This window comes from Necator americanus, chromosome IV, assembly GCF_031761385.1.
Source record: "Necator americanus strain Aroian chromosome IV, whole genome shotgun sequence".
Taxonomy (NCBI): domain Eukaryota; kingdom Metazoa; phylum Nematoda; class Chromadorea; order Rhabditida; family Ancylostomatidae; genus Necator; species Necator americanus.
Genome location: NC_087374.1, coordinates 37,531,407 through 37,556,556, shown reverse-complemented (window position 1 = coordinate 37,556,556; position 25,150 = coordinate 37,531,407). Strand labels below are relative to the sequence as shown.

Here is a 25,150-nt window from a genome sequence, read left to right as displayed (position 1 = left end):
ACAATTCATTCAGTTTTGTTAGTGAAAAGTGTTTCAATTTGGTTCAATTTCTGGGCAGAAATAAAACCTCGACGGAAAAAGTTCACTCGTTTCAGTCTGTACCATCAGAACGCCTACAATTGTTGGATTGCAGCCGCTGGCTACGCCGTGGTCGCCTTACTGGCCGGTTTCAGACTTTGTTGCATTCGTGGCCGAAGTTGAGCGAGGAGTTTTTGTCCTGACACTGCTATTTCCGCCATTTCATCTGTTTTCCATTGCTGCTGCTCCTATCGTATGCAGATGTTTCATTTCAAACGAGGAATGCTTGATTTTTCTTTAATTAATTCCATCCGATCGTTATATTGTACTCTTTTTTTTTGCAATTTTGTGCAGATGTACAGAGATTTTATTGGTAGTCAGAAGAGAAATTTAATTATTACTAATCTTATTGTAGAGAATGTTTCGGTAGGTTCTTCGGATTTATTTTATTAGATGGATTTGCTTGCATTGATTTTTTTTTTCATTTTTTTTATAAATAAAGAATTTTTAAGATAATTTTTTGCTGATTTTCTCCTAAGCGACTTTTTCTATCGTCAGCAAATTTCCAGTGGGATTTTTCACAAGGATTTGCCAATGTTTTGACAAATAAGAGCTCGATACCGTGTTCTCATACATTCTAGGTTACCCTGACCCTGTGGGAAGCCATAGACAAAATCTCACAACGATATTTGCTCGGAAATCTTTATCCATCTCGCTACCCGGGAAATATCTAGTACAAAATCCCATAAATAAGTCCATTTTACAAAATTAGCGTTATCAGTAAATCGTTTAACTTAGTTATTTTTCTTATAACGTATTGTTGTTTGAAATTTAAAAAAAAAATTGTGAGAAAACCATTATGAAGCAAAAAAAAAACACAAAAATGGTAACATATGGGTAAGAAAATATGTGTCTTTCCGCAAAAATGAAACCTGGCTAATCTATGGGATTTTGGGGAACTATTGACTTTGAAAGTAGGGGGAGGAGGAGGAGAAAGAGGAGGGAGTTGTGGAAGATAATGACAGTGAAAATAACCAAATCTAGGTGATCGGGTCAAGAAAAGAGAATTCAGATTAGTTGAGTACTTGATCTTCCTCACTTTTTACTTCATTACCTTAATCTATCCCATCCTTTTCCTGATTTTGTTCGATATGGAGGTAATTTTATATTTTTTTTTCGAGACGTAATGTACTGCCGCTCTACACTATTTTAGCTAAAATTCATTTCAAATCAGTTATCCTACATCTGTTGCGGAGATGTACCTAATCTGGCGACGTTTCAGTTGATCCCACAATTTCCGCAATCCTACAACACTGGCGATCCTACGAATTTGGCAAAGATGTAGTTTGGCGATTTTTTGTCTGCTTTGCGGTGTTACAGTTCCTTTACGATCACGATAGGGGCACTGTAGAGACGACATTTCTTGAAATTTTAACATTTCTTATGGATATTCGACATTCTTATTTTATTCTCTGACAATAATGTGCATTTTTACGCTTGTGAAGGGATCTGAATTATCTTTTTTTTTGATCCTCTTCAGTTAGAACTCTGAAGTTCAAAGGTACAGTTAACTCAAAATCACACCACCATAAAAACGTGTTTGCAATGCGATCGTTCCCTCTAACTTACCCTTTATCCAACAAAAACTACGCCTCTGGCAGAGCAGATATTACACAATGTTATGTTTTTCTCATGTCATCAAAAACTTAAAAATGGAGGATTTTCTGAACGGGTTTCGCTTCTAAAATGGCAGTTATTTTTTTGTGTAAAGGAATTTTCTAAAAAATTTCGAAATTCTGTTTTTTCTTCTATAAGGGGAGTGTCACCAACTTCATGCGGGAGCAGGGTGTCATAGAGGAAAACCTCTTTCCTCGTCGATCCTGGACTTGTGTGTCTCCTCATATCGATCCTGAGATGGTCAGTTAATAGTATAGCAATGTCGGTGATATGTCCGATACACGAGTTCGGGCTCGGATTCGGGTTGTAAAGACGAACGGATACTATCAATCTCTCGTGCAGATTATACTGAACTTATGTGTGTGTGTGTGTGAAGCCATAGTCATCAATATTTATTCGAAAAATATCGGATATTTAGCGTATTTGAGCCAAATTTCACTTTTCCAAGGAAATTATCCACTAATTACAATGAAACATAATCTCTTGAAAAAGTTTTCAACTCCGAAAAACTCAAAAAAATCTAAAAAGTCTACAAATCCCTTCTCATAATATTCTTTTTTTTCGTCCTTTCATTTATTTCATTTTTATCTTCATATTTATATTTTATTATCATTATTATTGATTATTATTATACTTTATCATTTTTTATTTTCATTTTCATCTATTTACAGTGTTTGATTCGGATTTGTCCTTCCCATATGATTTTTGACACGCCATTGAGCATAATAAATAAAGAAATAAACAAGTAAATAAATATATAATTTGATTCAGCGTTCGATAGGTACGTTTTGAGCCTTTTCTTAGGCTTTCTTATTATCAAACTGTAAATCTTCAAGTTTCAAGTTTTTTTCTCCTTTTTCCCACTCTCTTTCTCTCTCTTCCTCTCTTTCTCTCTCTCTCTCTCTTTCTCCCTACAACGTTAGCAGTAACAATGGTTTGCTAAAGCAGCTGACTGTAAAACAAAAGAATTCGTGCTGTGCTCTGCACCCTCACCTAAACATTTACACTCAACATGCACTGACAACTCCACATACATATTTCTAGTTTATTTTCCCCCCAAATTGATTTCGATATAATTTAATTTTCGAAGAAAGAGATTCGGTGAGATCGGCTGCACTTCATTCACCAAGACGTTGTAGTACGAAAACGTCCGCTAGAACAACTGGTATGTTTTTCGAGGCGGATCACTTTTTTTTTCGCCTACTGGTGCTCATTTCTTCCCAATTTCCACCACTATCCGATCATGTCTCTTCATTTTCTCATCTTTCCGTCATCTACGCTAATAAACATCATGCTCGACTAACTTTTAGAATACGAAGATTATAGGAAAAATCAGAATTATTCCTCGGAAAAATGAAGAAAAACTACATTTCTTTTCTACTAAATTCTTTTTTCTTTATGTTAAGCTCCTTTTTTTCCTTTGACGGAAATGTTAAGCACTGTTCGGGTTCATTTTCCAAGTTGATCACATTATATTCCAGGAAAATTATCCACCACAGTGTAAGTTGGTCTCTTTGTGTCCGAGAAAAAAAAAACTGAGGCATTGTTTTTAAAGTTTGATCGAATGGTGGGCTGTGAACACCGAAAAAAAAGTCCCATGATCGTTAGCCGTCGATTAGATTTAGATTATTTAGGATTAGAAATGATTATTTAGAGTTAGGAATCCTTAAGATCTTTAGGATTTCTGACCCTTACATAGCCATGGGACCAAGAGATTATTACCAGATTTGTCTAGGAGAACAAAAGCGCTGAATTGACGAATTGACGGTTGGAATTTTTGGATTAAAATTCATTCACACGAAAATCCCACTACTGGATTGATTCATTGTATGGATATTGTATGGATGTTGAAGAGCCGAAGACGTGCGCAAATCTCCAGCATGAGAAATGACCTTGTTGATCGGATTTTCCTACGAGGCACCTAGCAACTGGTCATGCGCATGCGGGCGTAGGCATACGCGCCACAACTGCCAACGGACAGGGGAGACAGCAGCACCAGTAGATTGATTGCCTGCTCGCTCGCAGACGCGGTGCGTATGCCACAGCTGGGCACGCGCGTGTGACGTTGTTGGGTGCCTCGTAGCAAAATTCGATCGATCGGGTCGCTTCTCACCCCGCTTTTCGGGACGATAAGGAGGACTGGAGCGTGTTAACGCACATATTGATGATCTAAGCCCCTAACCCCTAACTTTCTTTGGTGTAGAAATTGCAACATCTTCAATTTCGTGGTATGCTTTAGCGAGGAATTAACAGCAGGAAGCCTTGAGCAAGAAATACTGCTGTTTACATGACCGCTAGATTTAGTCGATCATGTAGTACATCAATGTCAGTGCTCATTTGAGGATCAAATGCTTAGCCTCGATCCTCCAACACTCCTCATACATAGACAGCTAATTTTAAACCTAATTTTAAACAGAACCCTTTCATTATTCTTGACTTTAATAATATTCGGTTTTATGGATCAACAAAGGCCACTGACTCTAATTCCTAAGGCTATTGGATTGATTCTTAGACGAGAAAAAAATCGCACCTTATCCAGATGCCTTGAGTCCATCCCCATTTGATTACAAAGGATTTCTTTCTGGATAGTTGAACATTCGAAAAAATCGATTTCTAACTGGATTTTTGTTTTTCGAATATCATACCCTCGTAGGTAAGGTAAACGTCACAGAAAGGCATATTTTTCTGGTTTTTTCGATCCGTACAGAACGGGAAGGTTTTTTCCTCGGCGTCAAGCATTGAGAACTTTGAACATTGAGAACGCTTGACAAAAGAACCGATTCACGCCCACAAATTAGTGTGAAGTTGCTCACAAGCGCTGGAGAACATGAAGGAAGAAGTCCGGATGTACGTGGGAGAGTAGGGCTTGCCTGCGACCGTGATTCTCTCTGGAACAGCTAAGAATTGAGCAAGTTCAGCACAGTTTCCAGCGGAAACCTCTCATAATTTTGAACAAATGGAAGAAAAAAAACACCTGCTATTACACAGAAAACTGATTAGTTCACGAACAGATGAAGTTAAGAGAAGGTTGAGGAGAAGTTGAAGGTAAGTTTGACGGCGGCTACATTCACCGACGGACATATTTTCATGGATCACATCGTTCTCCTTGATCATGTACTTTGTTTGCTGTCAACCGTGTTGTTAACATGTGGTCAGACGGCAACCTCAGCGTTAGCCTTTTAAACTGCGTTCTGATCGATTTCCGCTTCGCATCAACTTCTTAACTTTACATCCTATATCCAATCTCCGGATTCTCATATTTTCTAATTGTTCCGTTCTTCGGACCCTGCCTTCCGCCCGCTCACCATATCGGCAAGTGTTTTTCTCAACGAGATTAATTGCCTCATTCACAGGCTGATGAGTTTTCTATGTGAACTGTGAGATCAACACAAATATTTTCAAACTGCACGTAGCCAAGATTTCCTGTCGAAATTTCTTTTTTCTAGGAATTCCAAATGCGTGAAGTGTGCGTGGCGGATGTTTGGGTACCAGCGGGAATCGAATCACATTTTCGTAGAGAAACTCAAATACCGTTTTCGTACACGAAACCAAATGTGAAATTCCTCCTACGCAGAGCAAAACTTAAAATGCCAAAGGTACGTGAATCAATGGATTTGAAAGACATTTAAATAGTTGTATTCAGGATCTTCTTTATGAATATTCAAATTTTTTTTTGAAGAAATTCTCTTGATACTTTGAATATACGAATTGTAGTCGAATTGAATGCGATATAAAGGGAATTCACTGTCGTTCGAGTATTCGAGCTTTATAAAGGTCCCAAATAGAACATCATTCGAATTATATCTGAATTAATTATCTGACTTTATTTAAATAAGATTAAGAACAAAAATAGAACTCTATCGAATAAAAAAATCCCATTATTTTATTGTAAGGACGAATTAATACTTTGGAACTGGGGAGTTACATGTGCTGAGGAAAATTTCTTTATTAATAATAGAAAATTCAGATATATACTAATTTTACTACGTTAAAATAACTGGTCCATAACATTTCGAAACTCGAGAGGGAGAGAGAAAAAAAATGCTCGAAGCATCTGAGTAGTGGCCGGGTAGGGATTTTTTTTCGAATATTCGATGGGTATAGTCTAAAACACTTCAAGAAATTACACTGGTACAGTAATATCATGTGAGAAACTGGGAAAGAAATAGTGGCCTGAGGAAAATGCACCTCTTAGGAGAATCCTTGCGAGGAAAGTTTCGTGGCATATTAAAAAAGGGAAATTCAAATTTCTGTCAATTTTTGAATGACCGTGGAGATGGAGGACTTGTTAAATATCTTAAGGTAAATAACACTAAACGTCTAATATCCTCGCGACGTGTAAAAACTTCAATTCCTTCGTATATTAAACTTTTCAGACAACTAAATACCCAGCCAATTCATCAGCTGGTTAGATGCACCAATGTATCTACCTGTTACCTCGTGAAAAGTTGTAGCCGAGCTGTTTTGCTGACAGGAATCCCGTCAAAATGTCATTAAAATTTTTTTCATAAAAGTTAACTCATCAAAATTAGCCGACAGGAATCGTTACCTTTAATTTTTTAGAGATTGTGTGATGCAGTAGTTCGACGTGGTTTCCCTTCATACCAACGTTTCCTATAAGATGTATTTGGAAATGAAGAAAAAAAAAGAATATTTCCTAGGATGCTACCTGTTTCTTTCTACACACAAACATCACCTGTATCACCTGTGCTTCCGTTTTTCATCGATTTACCTGAGCGGGTCCCAGTAATACTTCCATGGGTCCCACGGCGCGCAAGAGTTGCCCAGTGACGTTTCTTCTCGCGACGATCTCAACGAGCATCATATCCTTCCCTGAAGGACTTCGTGAAGAGGTCTGACCATCGGGTCGGCGGTCTTCCTTCAGTACGTTAGATCCGATGTACTATCCAGTCGCCTACGGGTCTGGTCCAACGATTGTCATTACAGTACGCACTCATTTTCCAATATAACTTCATATTTTCTCAATCATACATTGATGATCATCCGTCAATCTATTCTTTTTAAGTGTCTATCATAGTGTTCCATGTTTATAGAATGCTATGCATCTGAAACGTCCTTGGAACCAGAAGCAAGCTGGGGACTGGGACTCGAAGAACAACTTAACAGCGGAATTGAAGTCAGTGAAAGAATTGTACAGTTTTCTCCTAAGGGAATGCTTAACGGGGAACTCTGACTTCAAATCCACTGTCAAGATGTCTTTGTTGAGTCTCAGCCCTTTAAAGGGATCACACCACGAATCTGAGATGGTACGGATTTCAGGTGGAGTATTCGTATACGGGAACGTAGATTATGGAGAGGGGGGTGATTCCGTCCATTTCTTTCTAATTGCCGTAAAAAAACGGCCCAGACGATACGACTTCGATCGTTCTGGCGCACTATTTTCTACAACGAGTTCGATTGGAGCGCGCCAGCCTTGTGCACGTGCCGCATCTTCCGGACTGTTTTTTACGTTTTTTACGGCAATTAGGAAGAAATTGACGGAATCACCCCCTCTTCATAATCTACTATCCCGTATAAGAATATTCCACCTGAAATCCGTACCACCTCAGATTCGTAGGGTAATGCCTTTAACCTCTAGTTCAATTGTGACCCTTCCGGAAAGATGGAACATTCTGATAGACGCTCATGGTGGATACATCCATGAATGATCATCAATATCTGATCAAGAAACACTGAAATTGTAAAGAGTAACGCTGCGTAGGAAAGATAAGTAACAATCCTAATAGAGGGACTTGATTTGACATGGGTACCACCTACGTGTTATCGTTATTTTCATGAATATTGATTGCATCATAAAATGCACATAATATGTACGAAAATTTCTAATTAGCAACTCAATATACTGAATTTAGAGTGTTGAACAAAGAATATAACATCCCTAAACACCCAAGGGAAACTGTTTAACGGTGTGACTGAAGCGAAATGGTACAGTAAATCTAAATTCATTCTAAAACACGCCACTTCTGCACACCCAAGGTCAGCGTAGCATGCGGGACATATTCTGAAGCGACCTTAAAATGTTTTTTACCTCGCATATAAAAAATCCAAATAGTTAACACTGATATTTGGCGAATGGACGCAAAGAGGAGACCTAACTTCGGAGCGCGGAAAAAATCATCTTTAAAAAAAACTGTGGCATAGGCTCCATTGGTGCAGCCACAGATTGGTGCAGCTGGTGGGAGTGAATGATTACTGCTAGAAATTCGGGTATGGGGTATCCGGGCGGCGTTCTAACCATCAGCAGTGATTCATCTCGTTTCGTATCAACATTTAGATTATACGCAGTCCTGAACCCATTCACCATCCATGGGGTGTGGATGACAATCACAGACATCCACAGTTGAGTTCAGCTACTGTGTTGGGAAATGAAGAAGGTGGAGCTGAGTGTTGGCTGTGTTGCTCTTTCCAACTAGGGAATATTTCCAGTAAACTTAAGGTATTGTCAAGGCGGGTGGTGTAGCGCAGTCAGTTAGAGGTTCGCTGTAGCAGAAACCAAGCCTTTCATCCCCTCGGGGTCGATAAATTGGTAACACACTTTTTCTGGGAAGATAGAAACACTGACTTCATCATCGGTTCCCCCTCCAAGTCATTGTACAGGCTAGTTACATGTTTATGAACCTCAAGCGATTCTGAATCCATGTGAACGTGGTGGAGCGGATCCAAAGATTGATTGATTGATTAACGCCAGACACTTTATCCTTTTATTTTTTTCATCCTTTTTATTTGTATCAAATGCAGAGGGGAAGTAATATTTAGAAAATATTAGGCAAGCGTAGATAAAATAAAAAAGAATTCACACCAGTCAACGCTAAGTACAGTATCTACCTTTGATTATTTCACTATATTTTATTTCAGTGATTATTTTCAATATTTTGCGGTCCGTAACTCGCAAAATTTAAGAGTTATAGAGATCATTTTCATAGAGGTGTCGCTTACAAGGTTACAAATTAAGGAATCAGTACAAAACAGATATTCTTAAACTTTTTCCGAGTAAACCAATTGGATTGAGGGATTGAGTTTCACAGTGTTCTGTCCACGGCTGGATTCGATTTCCCGAAGAATTTTAGTTGTGTAGAATCCTTTGTATAGGTACTGGACTATCCATTAGCATTTGCTTCCAGATTTGATTTGGTTTCCTAAGAGAGAGTGAGAGCAGATTTTCTGAGCTTCTGCGCTATTGCTTCGAACGAATCACAAAACACCTTCACTTTCAGCCTATTTCCTTCAATTTTGGGTTTCGAAAGCCTCGAGCGCAACCAATACTCGAGTGCCGACAAGTTGACGATTGGAATACGGATATGCGCTCATCCATGGTGAGAGATCAACGTAAACAATCGAAGTCTACTATAAAATAACTACATGTTTTTTTTAAAGCAAAATCTTGTGGATACTAAGAATAATAGGATAATTGCTTTCTTTAGTAGTTTACAATTGTTATTAATTATTAACAATTATTGAAGCACTAACATGCCGAGGTTTATCGAAAGTCGCACATGGAGAATAATAGGATAATACGTGAAATCATCTGCTTTTGTGGTAGTTTTTCCTCGACATAAAAATATAGGGGAAAAACTAAAAGATATGAGAGGAAGATAAGGAATAATGATGCAACATTATTCATCTTTATCAGACCAAACAATCTCCTGAGCGGACTTCAAAGAGATTTTCCGATTAGCCGTTGTTTGTATTACAAATCAATTATTTTCGCATCGCTTATGTTCAGCCGGGTGAACGCGACGCACCGGCCGCGACGCATGCCTTTACTATCTTCCTACCCTTAGCAATTTCTTCCCTTTACCATCGAAATCGAAGGCGAGTAGCGCTCAGCTTGTTAAAGAGATTTGTTGGGGACTGTAATTCGAGACATACGTACTAGCATCATAGCTTCATAGTGAAGTATGAACTCAAAATCGTCTTTGAAAATAAAACAAGATTAAATAAATAAAAATAAAATTTGTTCTCATCTTTTTTTTCGGAAAATTGAAAAAAATACAAATTTAAAAGTAAATCAAATAATAACTAATAATTTAAACAAGAATTTCCTTTAAATTTGAGATCGTTTCATGGAAAAATAGAAAGGGCACGATTAGACACTGTGAACTAATGGAAAATTCAATGTTTAAGCTTTTCGTAGCCTTGGAAATTAATGTTTTGAGAAGTACCTGATTTCTATTTTAAATATATTTTCTTTTTGTTTCTTTTTCTGAATGATTTTCTGAATGAACCTGGCCTGTTTCTGTTCAAATTTAATTTCTGAATGAACCTGACCTGCGTATCGCAATTCGTTCACTTTTCCAGCATAACTAAACACAATTTTCTCACATCCATCGCACAGCTGTACCGATCCGGGCGTGGCGTGGTGAGCTGTATTCGACATACTGCACGTGCTTTTGCTGTACACCTATCTCATCTGTTCCAATGTAGATTTACTGCAACCATTCAGTAACATGAAAAAAAGCACAAGCGATAAAGATAAGTGAAGAAAAGACAATAAAGAATGAGGAAAAAATTCCGCTAGGAAATGGTAATCATTGATTTACCAAATGAGCCTGGATACATCAACTGTATGTCAACGATTTATATGAGAGTATCTAGATTTGCTCATATTTCCTCTCTTCTTTCATTCAATTTAATTCAATTTATAGAGAAACTTATTATTATTATTATTATTATTTTAGTTACTATTATTATTTTTTGTTCATTATTATTATTATTATTATTACTATTATTATTACTGTTACACACAAAATCATTATTTATTCCTTATTATTATTTTCCCATCTTATTTTATCCTTAGTTACCCTATTTTAAATTTACATTTATTTATTTCTCCCTCATATTGACATCCACTACTGATTTCTTCTTCGCTTTTTTTTCCTATTTCCAATACTTCTAGAACTGTAAAAGTTGTCCTACCTAAGAGGTTTCTTTTTTTTTCGCACAGGTTTGGGAATAATCAGGTTTCGGGAGCGAAACGTAGACAAAATCTTGTCCCGAAAATTAACCAGATCAATTCGTAGTTGGATTCTAACAGAATGTTCTCACATCTAAACGTTACATATGCCATACGAGTTCACGTTAAACTACTTTTTACAGTAGCATATTTTTTTGGAATGTATGGAATAACCTGATGTGGTTGGAAACACAAGAAGTTGGATGACGGCCAATTTTTTTTTCTGCAAAACTCAACCCTATTTCATATTGAAAATACAACTTGTGAGAATCTGCGGATGAGGTTGATGTCTATTTTTTAAACCACAATTATTTTTTATCCATAACTTTCAATTTTTTTATTTGGCCCATATTTAACTCTTATGGGGTCATTTAAGTGTCATTCGAATAAAACCACTCTTAACTTAATCACTTTAATGAATTTCAGTTTGCTAGAATGGTTGAGCCTCTCCTAAGTGTAGTTGAAATAATGAAGAACTAAAGATCACTAAATCCATAGGTGCGATAGGAAGGAGCCGAATCCTCCTTAGGTGGAGGTGGTCTAACTCATGGGGTGCAGCACAAGTGATGAGCATCCCTTAGCCAACCGTCTATGGGTGGAAGCGGTCATTTCGGCAACGGTCTAAAAGTAAACGGGGTCCCTTTATCAACCGTCCAAAGTAAAGTGGTTCGGAGCACCGGCTCCCACTTTCGCATCTATGACTGAAACCCCGCTAAGACGAATTAACGGAACCATTGGGCATTCGGGTCTGTGGTTACCATCCCTGAGCACACATCACCACTTACTCTGGATGCGTGGCAAAGTCTATTCAGAGGATGCTCAAGACCTCAGGGAAAGGGTTTTTCAGAAGTCTGGTGCTGGCTCTGAAGTCGTAAGCCGCGTTCTAAACAGTGTCAACCTACGTAAACATTCCTACGTAAACAAAGCTTGATACTTCTCAGCAAGCTTCTCTACTTCTTGAAGGCAGCGTATCACCCTATCGAAGTGGTGCAGAAACTCTGAGGGAAAACGTAGAGTTTGGGTTGTAGATTGCGAAAACATGCGTGGTCCCTTCCAATTTTTTCTAGTCATCTTAAGAAACGACGCGGGAACGGTTCTATTCCCTACGAGGTACGTTAGAACGCGCACTCTTGCAGAAGAGACAGTCCTCTCAGCAGCCTATCGATTGGTTTCACATGGATAGGGGGCCTAGAAGACTCCATCACTCTGCGATCCCTGGCTTGTGGACGCGGCGCGCGACAACGTTTCTGCGTTGCGGCCGACTACGCAGAACAGCACACCGTATTTTACGCCATTTTCTCCTACAATTAGTTGAAGATGAGCCTAGTTTCCTCGTTTTCGTAGTCCAGAACCCAAACCCTACGCTTTCGCCGGGGTTAGCGTTAATTTTATGATACGTTGTGTTTAATAATAACGAATTTCAACGTACGAAGTAACGCACAAACTGCAGAGACAAATACATTGGTTTACACTACGATACCTGACCACGTCCCATTGCGCGACGCTAAAATTATAGGAAGATATATTTTAGGCAGCGGGAGAGCGCGAATGATGCATGGCGTTTGTCGAGGTAAACATAAATACAAGCGACTATAAACTGGATCGCTTCCCTTCCCAGCGCAAAGTTCTACACCTAATTGACTTCATTTGAGGAGAAAGGAGTGTGTGCATAGAGAAAAATGCTCTGCTCCAGAGGCGTAGTGGTCTCCCGGTGAGCTGTCCAGCGACGGTTGTATTTCTGGTTTTACTCTTTAAAACTTTTACTTAAATAAACAACGGCAAAACAAGCGTGAATGAATTTTCAATTGTGGAACTACAGAGGTTATTTGCCAGATCATAACCAACATTATTCCGCCAGTAATAGTAGTAAAAAAAGAGAAGCGATGTGTTTGTGCTCAGCTTCTTCTCGGGATCACGGCCCATGTATGGATCATAAGTCAAGACTGAAAAACAGTTGCATGTCATCATGATGTAGCAATCTATACAGTTCTGCATCGCTATTTCTTTTTTTCCTTTTTTCACTCTTTTTAATCATAATTTGTGATCATGAGAACCAATCGAGAAAATCGAAGGAGGGACTGCGACTTAAGGTCTGGCTGGACCGAGCCGCAGCTGTACGTAAGAAGCGGTCGTCATGCACACGAATACGCTCAGAATGGCCTAATTTATGGTGCAATATGGTGTAGGCGGTTGCGACGTTCGAAGCGACGCGGTTTTCGGCCTCGCATGTGACACATTCTAGCGCATCTAGTATTTGGTCTTGGGTTCGATAACGAAATTTACTGAAGGTCCCATTGCGCAGGAAACAAGAAGTAGGCCCCGTTCAGTTCAGGACCAATGGGATGGGAAGAAGTAAGAGTTGGATTTTCAGACGTCAATGGAAAAAATAAATTAGCATAAAAATAAATGTAAGGCATAATAATTCTAGAACAATAGTGTTGTCAGCTTTTCAGCAGAAGTAAGGAGATCTTTAAAAATATATTGAGCATGCCCCTTCTTTTGTTGGTTCTCACATATTACCGTAGTCTGTGACGGGGTATCTACCATAAAAGATTCTTCGTATCAACCTCACCAGCTCTTCATTTGTCAAGTTATTGTTAGCAATTGTGGTATAATTTATATTAGGCATAATTATAACTAAAAGGTTTCTTGAGATTACCATTTCTTTTCAGCCTACGATATTTATTAAATTCCACTATCGCCTTTCTTCGAAATTTCTCTACTAATCTCTAAATGGGGTTCATTAGTAGTTTTTAAAAACGGAATAAACTTCGAACATATGGGTTCGGCATTGAAATAAGTAATAAAAGAAAAGGTCAGGAACATCTGGCTTTGTGCCCAACTTTTCAAAACCATCACTCTTCCTGCTTCGACTTATGCCTCAGGAAAACTGGATGTCCCGTACCCCGAGAAAAAGGCGGATCATTGAACACTCATTCGAAAAAGTGATGCAAGGGGTATCCTTTTTCACGCACGCACGAAAAAACTGATGCAGAGCCCTAAGCCAAGTCAATGATCGAAAATCATGAGCGTTGTAACATTTGTGATGTAAAGTAGAGAAAAATAAACTTATCTGGGCTTTACACGTGATACGTTTCATACATAACCTTTCGTTAAAGCCCGTTCCTCCTTCACTGATTTCCAGATATAGGTAAAAACGACACGAAACTTGATGCAAATGCGTAAGCGACTGCGCTGGAAGCGTTGCGGTGGAGCGTAGCGGTTAGGATCGAGAGGGACCCTTGCTATCTCCATTCTTCGCAGCATTTCGTGATGGTCCCAGCTGGATTTCTCCGCCGCGCCGCTTCGAGCGCAGCTGCTTATCGGACCGAACTTAAAGGCATCACCCCACGAATCTGGGATGGTACGCGTTTCAGGCGAGTAATGCCTATACGGAATCGTAAACTGTGGGAAAGAGGGTGATTCCGTCCTTTTTTTTTCTGTATCAGTGTAAACGCCTTGTTTCTTACGACGGCTTCTGCTACAATGCGCAGCTATTGTGCTCTGCCCGCCTGCGATTCGTCCGAATGGGTTTTCGACGAATCGCAGGCGAGGCGGAGCGCAATGGTTGCGTAGTAAGAAAGTGCGTTCCGGGGTCGTCCGTTTACACTTTTAGACAAACGTATGGTGCTCAACCACTGGGTGACTCTTGCGCATGACGTCAAAAATGAAGCCATTTTTAGGGCTATCTCGAAAAAATCGAAGACTAAGTGAAACACAGGTGATGCAGGCGATGCGAGCCAGGTAACGCACTGTTTAGGATCCATTTTAGCCGGACTTCAAAGAGATTCACTTCTATCCTCCAACAAAATTGACTCCAAGATTTTTGACAGTTTTCTAAAGTATTAAACATGGTCATGAACAGAAAACTACTGTCATTCTTTTGTAATATGAATATAAGCTACGAAAGCAAATAAAATTACAGGAAATGTCAAACAAATATCTAACTCGACTTTAGAAGGAAAAAATAAATCAAATAATAAAAACCATTAGATGTTTCAAGACAACCACATGCTTTATGGAATAAGGGTAATTTTTCAGAAATGCGCCAAGGTGGCCGCAGAAAAGTTGCCGACTCATTAGTCCAAATTATTACTAACACAGAACTGCTTTTGGCAAGATGTAAAATTTGCAATACTGTTCCAGAAATCCGAGGAAAAGCTCAATATGAGCAGCTCTTCATACTGTTTTTCCAGTACGATTTTCTTAGCAATCCAACCAGTTTTAAATGAGATCCCTTCGATAATATTCAGGATTTTGGTTCCCTCAAATCGAAAATTGACGCTAAACTGTTCGGAACATGTTTCGGAAAACAGCTGTCCATAATTTCTTTTAGAGTTAAGCTTCCGACATTCGTTTTGTTGTGCTTTAGAGTGGTTTCTCATCACATTCTGCTGCATCTCCTATGATTCCACAATCTCTACGAAGTCACGAGGTGCCGATTCCAACGGTGCCATCAGAAGTTCCACCAACAAACAACTCTGCTGTTCGTTTGATTTATACTTGCTTATGTATTGGATTTTTTTGCGGCATTCTGCTGGGTTTCTAAAAAAAACGAATGGCAAATTTCTGAAGAATATTTCGGAAAAATCTGAGCCTTCTAACGTCCATCTCACCCACAAAAAATTATTTAAACTACCATATTTAAAGAAAAACGGCTATTAATGATGAAACTGGTCAGGATTGACCCTTCGGATCCTAGTTGCTTAATCATCGATCTTCTACTTGCCTCATATCTTTTGTTTTATTGAATTTTTCCTGAGAAATTCACTGTTCCACGCCGCCACCAACTGCCAGCCGCCCGCTTTTTTACATCAAGCCACACGTCGCACTCGCCTACCTCGCTGAATGCCTACGGCTGCTTCGATGATCTTCTTTCGATGACGAAACTTTTGCACCAAAATAATTGCCTTCAAACATATTTTTTTGCATCGTTTTACTCACTTTCTCTCTTCTCTCGCTCACGTCAACCTATGCTATCTCATTACTTTTTCTCTGGTATTTTATTCTAGGATCCTAAGATATAAATAACAGATCTTCCACCAGGAATTCTTTAGCTTAATATAACGATAACTTCAATCTATGTATCTCCCTTCTCTCCTTGGAATCTCAGATTCACCAATGAGAAAATTTGTTCGGTTCATACTGTACAAATGCGGTCGACTGTGATTATTTTTATTTACAGGTATTGCCGCTGGTGAAGAAGGAGAGCATGGCGCAGCCGGTACATTTGCAGTACAATTCACCAATGCCAATCTATTCGAGGTGAGAAAATTGCAGGAAAATCCAAATTTTAATTATTTCAATGATAATTTTAACTTATTTTTGCTATCTACCTTCAGTCAGATTTTACTTTTAAGACTATAATAATATTGGGGTTGCTTTTTAAGAAAAAGCCTCCTCCCACTCCTACTACGATTTTTTTCCGAACCGAAAGTTCATGTCTTCTATTTCTTCTATTCCTACAGCATCAAATCCAGAAAATTGTAGCGCCATAAATTTTATTTCTTTATATGCTAACCATATTTAACGGGAAAATTTGTGAAACACTATAAAAATCAAAAATTTTCTTTTTTATCTCTTTTGTCTAAACTTTTGTTAGCTTAAAATGTGTCAATTACCGATTTTGTCGTTTTCTAGAGCACTTCAAAAGTTTACAATAATTTTCTGGAGGAGGATTTTATAATAAAACACCTGAAACATTCTCAATGAATAAAAATCTGTAAGAATAAATAAGTTTAAATGTTATAAAACTTCAATACTTGATTTTGAAAACCTTAAATTTTTCTACGCTCATCCTGTTCTTTTGTAAATTTTTTTCTGTTTCCAAAAAAATATTACCGAGTAGTATTAACGGATAAAATTTACAAAAATCTGAAATTTTCTTGTATTTTCAATAAATAGGATAAAAACAAATAAATAAGATGAATAAAACAGAATTTTTAGTCGTTTCTTCTCGCTTCCATTAACAGTTTTTCCTATTTTTTATCTCTAAATCCATGGCTTCTTATTTTATTCTCCTTTCCCAACCTTTTACGCGATTCTATTTCATGTGTAGAATTTTAGAGCTATTGTGAAAATCATGTTCATTATACGATTCAGTGGATCATTCTCTACTGTAAAATACTGTAAAAATTCTGTAAAATTTGTCTTCTCATCTGTTGCGTCTTTTGTTTATCTTTATATTCTCACGTTTACATTTATTCCATCTCGTTAGTTTATCATCTTTCTTGCCCCGTATTGCTATCTCTTCTTCTCTGACGCCTCCTGAACATCCACCATCTATGCCTTGATTCCTTTACACATGCTAAACGGACGGACAGCCAGCCTTCAGCCCCGTCCTCCTCTGACACATCGCGTGTTTCTCAAATGAACACCTCGAATCTATTCGGGATCCAGTCGATAGAAGAAAATTCCAGAGAATTTAATCGACCATAAAGCAGCAAAAACGTGCTATTCTATAGTATCCGAGAACTACCGTAGCATCCAGTTGCTGCGTAGCCTCCTAGTAAATTTAATGGGTGGAAGAAGACTCGTCCTTAAAAAAATACTCGATGACTCGGCGTTGTTTTGGAGCGTCGTTTTTGTAGTTGCCCTGGAAAACACCGAGCTATTGAGGGTGGCTAAAAATACCGATGTTTCAATGGCGGCTGTTCCGCCCACGAATTTGTTTCTTCGTCTGTTGATTTAGTCGAGAAAACAGAAAATATTATCAGCAACGTCCCCAATGTTTCACGTTCGATCAATGTGTGAGCATATTCTTCCAGACGCGATGATATCCGAAAGTAATTACAATCAGGTGTTCATGAGGCAGCCCACCAAACCAACTGCCTCAGGGGATTTTTTCCCAGCGGTGGAGGTTAAAGAGAACATTCACTGTAGACAGGTGGCTGGGCGCTCCTCAGCTACAGTAACATCCAACGATGAAAAAAAAAACCGGTTCATGGATGTGCGCACGAAAAGTCTTTTTGTGTTTTTATAAAAGAGATCACCTTTTGTCACGAGAAAGACACAATTATAAACCGCTTAAATTCACACTTAAATACCTATGCCGCGTTGCTCTGTAGATCAAAATGTATTGATCGCTATGTTCTTAGTGAAGATTCATTCTGGGATCGTTCTCGAAAAAGCAAATTAGGGTCCATCTAGAAATATATAAAACATAAGAAATACATGTTTTCCAACAAATGCACCCTAATCTGATAGCGCTACAGTTTTCCGGAAATTTCAAAATTCATTTCAAAATCTTTGGGAATATATAGCTGATGAAGTGAAAAGAAATAGAGGTAAATGCAAAATAGTCATCCAGAACCGACGTCGACACCGACAGAAGCGATCACGAGCCTCGGCAAGTTGAAAATGTGCGACAGTCCCTATGTTGAAGAAAGGGCGGTATCCGGAAGTCTGGAAGAGAAAGAGACGATTGGGGGGGAGGGAGAGGGGAGGAAGTAGCTCTACCTCACAGTTCCACCAAGTTCCCAAAACTAACACTAACAGCAAGAAACGTCGGCACGTTGTCAGGACGTTCTTGCGGAGAAGCGGCGGTGCTAGAACGACGCAGTATTGACATCTGCGGGTAACACGAAACTAAATAATCCGGTAGGAAGCTGTACAAGACTGGAAAGTGCTTCAGATTCATCTGGAACGGTTGTCCATGATCCAGCAGCGGAATAGGCATGATTGTTTCGCGGCGCATCGGCAAATAACCGCAATGGATAAGCGCCTTAGCCACTATGCTAGAAGTAGTCATTGCCACTAATGAACGACGACTTCACTTGTTCTCGGCATATGCCAATGGAGGAAGGAGGCTGCCTAAGTCATATCCTGGACGAATTCCAGGATAAAACTCGAAAAACCGTAGAGATATCGCGGGAAGACAAGATTATGGTTGGAAGAGAACTAGGGGAATGTGACAGAGGAATGAAGTGGAGCCAATGCGTAGCCGGAATTTCGATCGAATTCAGAATTCTGGAGTTCGCAGAACATCGCCGCCGTAAACGCGAGATTTTCAAATCGATAATCGTATCTGATCACTTTCTACAACGGCAGCGCCCGTAAACAAATTGATTTTTTTTCTCCAACGCGAAACTCATAATACCTTACGAAATGATCACAAACGCGGCACCGCTGGCTCACCCTCAATCAAAATCGCGGCTTCAAAATAAAATAAGATAAAATAAAATAAAAGAAGAGAAAAGAAAAAAGAGAAGGAAATCTATGTGCACCTACTAGAGTTACGTTCTAGGCACTAAATGAGGAAAAGGGAAATTTCCCTCCCAATTCCAACTGCCACCCGCCAACACCTACTAAGAATAATCGAAAAATGACCTTTCGTTCATCGATAGTGTAGATAGTTACCTCATTTGATCTACAAGTCAGGAAACTATTGAACTTAAGAAAGTGGTAAAACGTGGAAAAAAAAACCAAAGAGACAAGTGAACGCAACTAAAACTGCTTTAATCACTGAAAATAACGTTACAAAATTGCTAAATGGGTGAAATTTTCTGAAATTTTAGGGAGACCGCCGAAGAGCAATACCAACAGCAAATCGGTAGCGATCCGACGCCAATCTCTACACCAATCCCAATGCCATCCGGAGATAAACATTTCGATCCATCAAAAAGCGCTACGCTCAAGTTCATCAAGGTATGAAGACCAAATTTGAGATATGTACTTTTCTAGGGCTGTTTACTTGAGTACTTTGTTCGAATATGCAAGTAGAAGGATTGCGGCAACTCATCCAGGAAAATAGAGTACACGATTAAGCTCATGAGCACAACAGCAAACAACTGTTGTGTACCTACTTTTATTTCATTAGTGCTTGTCAGAAAAATTTGCTTGAAAACTTCCATTTAAGATTCTACGACTACGTTTAATGCTCCATAAATCATAATTGGGAGTTCAATATTGATCTAATTAACCTGTAAACAAAATTGTTGCTATTACTTCACTTTGTTAACGCTTCGGCTCGCCGTCCTTCATCTAAGCCTTGAAACTCAAGCAGAAAAGGATTTACACCCTCAAACATCTCATCGTGCCCAGAAAACCACCAGAAGAGGCAGGAGAAAAGCGAAAATCATACAGGAATCACTCATCTAGAGTGCTCCCGAGCAGGACTAACGTTCTAACCCTATTTTCGAAGCTTAACTACAACTCTCTCTTTTTTAACTGTAAGCTTAACTTACGTCCTAACCTTCCTCAGTTCGTATGTTTCATGGATTTCGTTGAAAAGAAATTCTTTTAAGCGAACGCACCTTAAGTACTGTTGTCCGAGTTCAACTCCCCTTAAAACACATATTTATAAAAAGTGTCGAGTTTTACTACAGTCTTACTGTACTCTCTTGCAGATGAATAATAAATATTTTGTCAATTCTGCCCTCAAAGCAAAAAGTGAAACGGGGGTGTAAGAGCAACTATTATTGTCATAGAGCCTATTTACTACATTAAGCAACCCGCTGTAGCTGAACTAATTTTTTTTGCTCGGTTCACTGCACTCACCTCATTTGCTCTGAACTCTACGTCAACGTTCATCGCTGTGTTTCGAGGATAAGAGCTAATCTATGAGCTTTAAAAGTTTCTAGTTTTGATGTCCTTCCAATAAATGGACCGCAGTCATATTAATTGTAGGGATTACAAGTATAGTACTCAATTCCAGGAAGGTGATGAAGGACACTTTGGTGAGCATTTCTTCGAGCAGATAGCATCAGTCGAAGCTCCAAAGCAAATCCCACATCAGGTATAGGACATTTTCACCGTTGAATCGAGTTCCACACCATAAATGTCCCGAACGTGATTCAGGAGCCAGAATGGGCGCTTTATGCTCGAGAGAAAAGCGAACGAGCTCGTTCGAGGACTCCAGCCGATCCCGCACAACATCATACACCATCGATGACGCCTACTCATGAACGACATCGTCCGGCGTCGTATCATGAAAGGCCGCGCGAGACGACTCCACGAGAATTTGTCGAAAAATCCAGGTATTTTCTCGAAGACCTTTTGCACTCGATCCAGCTGATAATTGTCCCTCAGAACCTTTACGCATACGAATCAACCGCGTTGGGGTCCATCCTACTCACAAACACTGCCTTTTCGACGAAGAGTGCACAGCGAGACGAGAGAGTAAGTTTCTGAATCGATGAATTTTAGTTTGTCGTTAGTTTTTATGGAATTTTGGTGGACAGTTTTCCTTTCAACTTCCTAATGACAGACAAAATCGCAATTTCAAACGAACTTCATTTCAGCACACCTGGCTATGAATATGGTGGAATGGACTTCACCAAAGGCATGCATTTCTCATCCGCACCCTACGACTACACCTATGAGATACGTCGCAGTCGTGCGGATGATACGCGGTCCCGCTTTAGACCCGGATATGAATTTGGCGGCTCGGACTTTGGTACTGGTTACGTAGCCGGTGGCCCTTACCATGGACATGGACCGGACCCTCCTCGACTACGTCCACACTACTCGGCTGATCCACGATCCGCATGCAATTCCTACTACGCTCCAAATGTAGATGAAGTAGACGCCAATCTTCTCGTCGGCGACACTATCTCTAATCAGAAAATTCGTCATGAAGTCCGCCATATTAACCAAAATGAATTTGGCACCAGTTTTGCTCCGCCCAGTGGTTTTAAGAGGGACCATATTACTGTACGTCGACAAGAACCTCCTCCAGGACCCGTAACGTTTAGCTTATCCGCAAACAAGGCACGTTACGGCGGTTCAACCGGCAGCCTCCCAACTTTATCGCGTGAACGTGATTTCGCGACACAACGTCAATTCTACGATGACAAAGAGGTGACGGTGCAGACTCTACTGAATGACGACGTGCTTAGAAAGCGAGAACGTGAAACTACACCCGTATGGCACGACCATAGCTTGAACAAACATGAAGCGTGGAGAAATCGTTCCGACCCACGGCTCAATCGCAACCAGGTCCTGTAGCTGAGCTGAGAGTGTAATCCACATTATGTAACCTTTTTGAAAGGCGATACTTACATTGCGGCCACAACTAGTGCTTTTTTCCTCTTTTGCATGTCTTTTTTTCTTTTTGCTCACTTTTTTTGCATTTCTTTAGTCTTTCCATCCTTAACGTCACCGTGCAATTTTCGATGTTGGGATCTCTGCAAGAGAAGATTGTGTTAGGAATGTACCCTACGAGTATATATGACAGAGATCACGCTCAATTCCATCCAGAACTTCACAAGGACACGTGATCTCGTCCTCCAACGGTACACCTTAGTACGCGACAGAATGCGGGTAACTTCTTCGTAGTCCTATTATTCCACCAAAATGAGTGGCAGAAGTTGTCCCATCTGCATTGCTGAAGGCAGGTTGCGGATAGCCCGCATTCTATCGCCCGTAATGAGCAGCATTGTCGGAAAAAAATGAAGAAAGAAAGGAAAACAAACAGGGCTACTACGTGTGCGTTTTCTGGACTTTTTGATATGAGTTGGGCGTGACTGTTCTCATGTTCGTGGACTGTACGCCTAGCCCTACCTATTGTTGCAGAGATTCCGAAGTTGGAAGTTTTGAGATGCACTGGCTTCAACTTTTTTACACTACTTGATGACATACGTTGCCAAAAGGCAGAGACTAACAGTGACTCCTACGGCGGAAATGACGCGTGAAATTTGTCCCAGATGGTGCAGTCACCTTCTGCACACGGACAGTACCACTCCTCTTAAGAACAACCTAGATCCAGGTGCGCTCAGCCTGGCAATGACGAATTTTGAGCAAACATAGAGCACAGAGAAATCGCGCTAAACAACTTGAGAAGGGTCAATCTCTGGAATCGAGGTGGGACCATTGCGAACTGCAGAGATGGGCGGCGGTAGCAGGAATCCCTACACGATCCCAACCGCTACGCTCCACCGCACCGCTTCGAGCGCACCCGCTTATCCGTGCTTCATGTCGTTTTGACCCTACTATAATATACGTTCGTTCATCATAAAGCAACCGTCACCACCCGGTAGAATGGTCTCGCTGCGAAACACGCAAACGCTAAAAAAAATAGAATTTCTTTCCAGAAGGGGCGTACTATCTCAAATGCTGAAATCATGCTAATCACCGTATCAGCCGTAGAGGTATTAGTGGGGGCAAGGAAGCACAGAGAGGACAATTGGATGAGGTAGCTGAGTGGGAAGAAGTTGTTACGAACAGAAGATTTGGAGCGAGATTGAAAAAAAAGAGAATGGAATGTCTGAGAGAGTAAACACCACATGAGGTATGAGTAAAGAGATATTTCAAATTTTACTCCAAGGAGCGTGCAGAGATTGTGGAGTGTTACTTGAAAATGTTAGAAGACAGCAGAATAAGTGATGGAATTTGCTCCAAAATTTCCGTTAGTCCCTTAAATAAGAGATAGTTGAGATAACGTTGAGATTTTTTGTAGCTTTAGATCGTAGAGCATATTATTAGACAACTAGCTCTTAAATATAATAATTCTTCTTAAGATTGATGCGTTATAGAGCTATCCTTCTCTCAGCAAGAATTTCGCGTCTATAAACGAACGAGTGAGTTATTTTCTAGGATCTAAAATCCATATAGATGATTCACGCTTAACAACGTTCTTGTTATGCGCTTACCTACGTTAGACAAATCGATATTGCTGAAAATGTTAGTTCTTCCACTTCTTCTTGTCCCGTAACTATAGAAGAAGATATCTGAATAACTATGCACGATCTCGATTTTTAACTAACATTTTCGGTAGATTTTATCCTCGTTGTTCCATTGCACAATACCAGTGCGTCCACTATACGTTCCTCTTTAGGTGTTTACGAACGAACCGAACTGGTCCCGCACGGTTCAACAACGTCGTAATGCCTGGGAACAAAAAGCGTATGATACTGAGGCTCGAGTCAATTTGCCTGCTTCGGCAAAGGTAAGTGGTCTGAAATTTCATCAGTTGCGTATCTTTTTATGTTAACTACGTTGTTTCCGAGAGAGACTGATCCTTAGTGAAGCTTCAACTGTGTGTAATCGTCGTTACTTATGTTCACCAGGAAGGCCGCGACGCAGTCTCCAGCAGTTAACGCACCTTCTTTGCAAGACACCTACCAATCGATCCACGTCGCGGCCTTCAGGATAGACACAAATACCTTAAATAAGTAGTGTTTTGTTCCTAGAATCAAGCCGGAATGATCTGAATTATGCGGTTGCGAGACCTGAGCGCCTTTTCTGACCATGTGTAATCTGACTCTAACAAGAGTGTTGTCTACTCTCTGACTATGAATGGCTATGATATTAATACATGGTCCCGCTCCCGGACGCATTCGAGCACGTTCATGTGATCTGCGGCCAGGAGAATTGGGCATGTGTCCTGGATACGTCGCATCACACCGTCTGGACATGTCTGGTGGTGACTCTACGGTTATGCTTTCAGCTATTGCACTACACGAAGTATAGATCACTTCTTCTGACATTCAAGTTATATGGTGGGGACCTGACGCTACCATCCCCATATTCGATAAGCTGTGTCTTCCATAAGCATATCAGAGCCCATCCTCGTTCTTCAGCTGGGGCTCGCACAGAATCTATCTATCCGTCGTTATTCAGAAATCTACGAAACGTTACGTCTTGATATAACGGCCCTTTTACGTCGATTGACCTCAGATCTTCTTTCACCACCTCCGTCCAGAACTTTCTTTTACGACCAGGAGGCCTTCTAAGACTGCGAGCATCCTCAAGACAACTTGAACAAGGCAGTCAGACGTTCTCCTCAGGACGTGAGCAAAAAAGCAAAGATGGTTTGCTGTGACTACTTCAGAAGACTAGGACAGTGTTTTTGGCAAGTGTTGATGTTTTCTGCTTGTCATCCCCGCGTTCACCACATCCACTTCTGTATAAAGTGGTTCGTTTTGACATACCATTAACGAATAGTAGCCTAACAAGTCATTTAAGCACTTTTCCTTGCATGTCATCATCTTATCCTACACCGTTAATAGCGATACTCGAGTGTCCGATCCTGAAATCATGACCGGGCGAATTGCGGATATGTAGACTCACAGCTTGAATTCGTTGGCGGTGAGGGTTGACCACAAATCGTTTGATAAGAGAGTTGAATGGCGGATTGGCTTCGGCGCTCCCTCGTATTTTTCATCGTTTTTCAGCATGCAACTCAAGTGTTTTAACTCATCCTAAATCCAGCAGGTTCTCAATCGATCCTGATTCCTTTTGGGGGCTTTGAGGGGACTCAAATCTGTTTGCATCTCTCAGGGCGCAGCTACAGCTGGTTTTAACGTAAGGTTTTAAGGGTGCTAAAGCGACGTCAGCAGAACACTACTCAACTATTTTGCCCATCATTTCATTGACGTCAAGGTTTCGTCAGCTAGAAAGTTTCTGTTATAGGGTTCCTTCTCTCACTTTTCTCACTTTGAGCAGCGATGTACCCTTGGCTGCTTTCGAATCGCAGCAGTTGTTCTTCGTTTCATGTTTCATGACGCTAATTAGGCGTACTCTCGTGGAATTTTCGGAGCG

General features: G+C 40.1%; 1 protein-coding gene across 4 annotated transcripts in view; it reads left to right on the top strand.

Moving 5' to 3' along the window:
• RB195_003912 (uncharacterized protein) overlaps positions 1 to 25,150 on the top strand; it is a gene marked incomplete at both ends in the record, with an annotated part of 45,453 nt that overhangs the window by 1,359 nt on the left and 18,944 nt on the right. The window contains 11 exons of one of the 4 annotated variants that reach the window (XM_064201783.1): positions 96 to 166; positions 2,835 to 2,860; positions 5,142 to 5,291; positions 8,931 to 9,029; positions 15,855 to 15,934; positions 19,186 to 19,315; positions 20,325 to 20,405; positions 20,468 to 20,646; positions 20,699 to 20,788; positions 20,911 to 21,607; positions 23,445 to 23,555. In XM_064201783.1, coding sequence (XP_064057663.1) covers positions 96 to 166; positions 2,835 to 2,860; positions 5,142 to 5,291; positions 8,931 to 9,029; positions 15,855 to 15,934; positions 19,186 to 19,315; positions 20,325 to 20,405; positions 20,468 to 20,646; positions 20,699 to 20,788; positions 20,911 to 21,607; positions 23,445 to 23,555 — 1,714 coding nt within the window. Of the gene's footprint in view, positions 1 to 95; positions 202 to 2,834; positions 2,861 to 5,141; positions 5,292 to 8,930; positions 9,030 to 15,854; positions 15,935 to 19,185; positions 19,316 to 20,324; positions 20,406 to 20,467; positions 20,647 to 20,698; positions 20,789 to 20,910; positions 21,608 to 23,444; positions 23,556 to 25,150 lie in introns of those variants that run through there. The other 3 variants (XM_064201784.1, XM_064201781.1, XM_064201782.1) reach the window with 3 other exon arrangements.